This window comes from Suncus etruscus, chromosome 1, assembly GCF_024139225.1.
Source record: "Suncus etruscus isolate mSunEtr1 chromosome 1, mSunEtr1.pri.cur, whole genome shotgun sequence".
NCBI lineage: Eukaryota > Metazoa > Chordata > Mammalia > Eulipotyphla > Soricidae > Suncus > Suncus etruscus.
Window position 1 is genome coordinate 151,824,608 of NC_064848.1, and position 3,750 is coordinate 151,828,357.

General features: G+C 39.0%; 1 protein-coding gene across 1 annotated transcript; it reads right to left on the bottom strand.

The window, feature by feature from the left end:
- Positions 1-954: 954 nt before the first annotated feature.
- Positions 955-3,222, bottom strand: LOC126025028 (prolactin-inducible protein homolog). Its single transcript, XM_049785262.1, has 3 exons — positions 3,145-3,222; positions 1,653-1,767; positions 955-1,082 (listed from the first exon to the last, which is right to left on the bottom strand). The coding sequence occupies exons 1-3, from the start codon at positions 3,220-3,222 to the stop codon at positions 955-957; spliced, it is 321 nt and encodes a 106-aa protein (XP_049641219.1).
- Positions 3,223-3,750: the final 528 nt, after the last annotated feature.

The following is a 3,750-nucleotide window of genomic DNA, read 5'->3' on the forward strand; positions in this document are numbered from 1 at the left end:
AGGAGTTGGGCCACACCCAATAGTGTTCAGAGATTACCCCTGGCTCTGCACTCAGGAATTATTTCTAGAAGTGTTTTTCGGGGTACCATATGGAATGCGGAGTTCAAACCCCAGTTGGACATGTGCAAGTCAAATGCCCTACCCACTGTTTTATTGCTCAACCCCATATGTGGTTGCTTTTATCAGGACATGGGATTAGCAGGGAGTAAAAACAATAATAATGAAAATTTACTCTTCTCCCAACTCTTTTGTACACCAAACTATTCTTTTTTTCTGGAATCTGAAGTCACTAGTGGATGGGCAGTGATATATCAAGGGAAATGGAGAAGGCCAGTCTCATTCCTGTACTTTATTTGCTCTAAATTTTAGGGCACCACATTTCTCTCTATGATAGTAACTCCTCTTCTATATTTCCTTTTGTTTCTTTTTTTTTTTTTCACACCCTGCTGGACTCAGGGCTTACTTTTGGCTCTTTACTCAGGAATTACTCCTGGCTGGCTTGGGAAACCATATGGGGTACTGGGGAATAGAACCCAGTCAGCCATATGAAATGCAAATTCTCTACATGCTGTCCTATCATTTCAGATTCCATCTTTATTTGTTCCCTCCCTCTTCCTACAAATGAGCATTGAGAACTCACTATCTCTCTTTGGTGAACATTCTTCCTACTCTTGAGTTCTTCTAGGATTCATTTTGGGTGGGAAATCTCCAGAACACAGAAGAGCTCATGGGAAGTTTACTTATCTGATTATTTATTGTTTGTTTGGGGAGCTACATACAGTGGTGCTCAGGAGCTATACCTGGTGGTGCTTAGGAGACTAAATATGGTGCTGAGATGGGGTTGATCATATGCAAAGATGAAGACTTATACTCAGTATCATCTTTCCAGCATCAATGAGAAGTTTATTTTTGAGCCACTCTGGTCAGGAATCCATTTAGAGGGTTAGAGGGAGTCTACTGAGTTACAGTTATTTTTTGTACCGCACTATTGGATGCTCCCCAAATTGGTTTCACTGCCCTATCATAAGGGCAGATGCCAGTCTCAGAAACAGCATCAACATAAGCTATTACATACATGGACTCTGAAAGAGATAAAAGTAAAAATAATTTTGATAATCTTTAAACACTAGTGCCCTACCTGATGGTTTAACATCAGGCACCACCCTATTGAGATTCAGTTTCACTAATACTATGAGGTAATGTAGTGAAGTAGCTTTCTACATCAAAAAACATTGTTTAAGCATGAGCATTAATGCTGTTGTAATCATGTCACCCAAACTATAATAATAAAAATAAAAAAGTTATAAATATATATTTACATTATAAATTATATATACATAAATTTATAATAAAATCAGTAATAAAAATAACATCAGTAAACATTAATCAGGTTTTACCAAAACATTAACACAGTTGTAATCATGTTGCCTAAACTATACATGAATTATAAAAATAATTCTCTATTAAAAATAAAAATAAATCTCTATTAGTTTTTCTCATAAGTGGGCACAGTTTCATTGACTTTTTCCTTGCTTTCCAGTTCTCCCATACTGTCCTACTATCTCTGGGCTCTGTTCGTGAAGCAGTCTTGTTTCTCTTAAGGGCTTTCCTTCTGAGGGGCAGTTTTTTTCCTCAAATACACCAATACTTACCAGAAGCAGTGAAGCTCCAATATAAGTTTCTTGCGTTATCAGGGCAAAGGCAGACTGTCTGTTTCACATTAAAAGAAGTGTCTGTGGGAATAGTGCTTCTTAGTTGAGCTTTAACCTGGTGAAGAGGAGATGGGAGAGAAGTTATTCACCATGAATTGGCTAATCTGGATAGGAAAAGTTTTACTTCTGAAGGTGTGTGTGTGTGTGTGTGTGTGTGTGTGTGTGTGTGTGTGTGTGTGTGTGTGTGTGTAAGTACTTGAAGTTGAAGTCAGACAATTTTCTGAAAAGTTGGTATTTCACTGTGTGAACCTAGGTTTCCACACGGCAGGGGTCCATGACTCTACAAGAGCCAGGAGAACTCACTCTGGGTACTTGTCCAGCTAAAGTGTGGTGGCTTAATTAGTTATCTACCCAGGGTCTACTGGAACTGTCTGCTGAGTGCCCACAAACTGTTACTTGGGGCAGAAGGTTAAAGCCAGGTCCAATCATCAGAACAGTAATGGTATGAGTTTACCACCAGGAGAAGCACAGAATGTTGGAATGGAATCAGCGCATATTATTTTAGCTCCCAGACTGGCAGAATGGTTGTTGTGAAAGGGGCTGTGGAGCCAGACTGGGTTTATTGCCAGTTTTCTGAACTTGTCTGGGTCACTGGTGCCCTGTGGCCCAAGATATCATAGTGAATTCAAGTATTCTCACATTGGCATTGGACTCAGAATACACTGAAGTATTGGGGTTTCTCTGAAGAACTATATGCTTGCCTTTAGTTGCCTTATTTTCAGCAGTGTGTTTTCCTGAATAGCATTTTTAAGACTGAACAATTGAAGCAAGACTGATTAATCTCATTCCATTTGATGTCAGAAATATACATGTGATTTATTATTTATTATTGTCAAAGACCAGGTCATGGGTTAAGGTAGTTACACAAGCCTATAATCAACATGCTGGAACTCTAAACTACTATAATTTTGCTCCCAATGTTTATCTTTGTTTCTCCCCCCACCCCCTAGTTCTACTTCCTATCTCCTGTTTCCTCCTTTTTCCTCTTTCCTGTTTAGTCAATCCTACACCTCTCTGATCCTGTGCTCCTTTATCGAAGATGAGTTGACTAGTCTGTCCCAAGTTTCAACAATTTCTCTGATACCTTAAAAAAATCTGAGAATGTCTTCTTAATTATGATTACTTATAACATGTCATATTAAAATGAGACATTAGGGTCAGAGAGATTGTCCAGGGGACAACACGCTTGACTTGCAAGCAGAATACCGGGTCTCAAATCTTCAGCATTTAACTTGGTCTTCTGAGCCCTGCCAAAGTGTTCCCTGAACACAGAACCTGAAGCCCTGAGCATAGTTGGTGTGGCCCCCAAAACAAACAAACAAAAAACAAGCAAATAAAGATTAAAAATAATAAAATAAGGGTTTGAGCTAACGGTCCTCATAATGAAGTAGTGGGATGTTTCTTTAGTTCCCTTCCACAGATTTCTACTTACCACCATGCATTCATTCAGGTCTGTTTCCAAATGTACCTTCACGTCCACTTCTTCATCTACTATTGCTGTATCAGGCATAGTCAAACTCATATGTATCACCCTATTAATGGTTTGGAGAAAGAGAAGCAGGACAGGGATCAGCAATCAATTCACAGAGAGGGCACAAGTTGCTGAGCAAAGGGAACAGGGAAGTTGAGGCTTGTGATGATGATAGATAGGAGATGGTTCAATTACTGATAACCAACATTTAGGTTTGTTAAGGCGATATTGTACAAATTTAGTTTTAAGTCAAACATGATTATCAGGATCAGAGAGTACAGCGGTAGGGCACTTGCCTTACAAGCAGCTGACCCAGATTCAACCCTGAATCCTATATGGTCTTCCGAGCACTGCCAGAGTGATTCCTGAGTGCAGAGCCAGGAGTAACCCCTGAGCACCACCGAAACAAATCAAAAACAACAACAAAACAAATCTAATCATCATTTATATTTTATAAATAAAATCAATTGAAAAATAAGTAGTCTGAAATATCACATAAGTTCATTTGTTTCTTTTCTGAGGGGGAGGATCAAGTTATCATCAATAGAAAACCCATGTCAACACAGT

What these genes read in the sequence shown, in the direction of transcription:
- LOC126025028 (XM_049785262.1), bottom strand. Translation starts at nt 3,222, where the DNA reads ATGCCTGATACAGCAATAGTAGATGAAGAAGTGGACGTGAAGGTACAT. An exon ending in ACCTGAATGAATGCATGGTG is followed by an intron (nt 1,768 to 3,144) that starts GTAAGTAGAAAT and finishes CCTCTTCACCAG; the next exon opens with GTTAAAGCTCAACTAAGAAG. An exon ending in TTGGAGCTTCACTGCTTCTG is followed by an intron (nt 1,083 to 1,652) that starts GTAAGTATTGGT and finishes TATCTCTTTCAG; the next exon opens with AGTCCATGTATGTAATAGCT.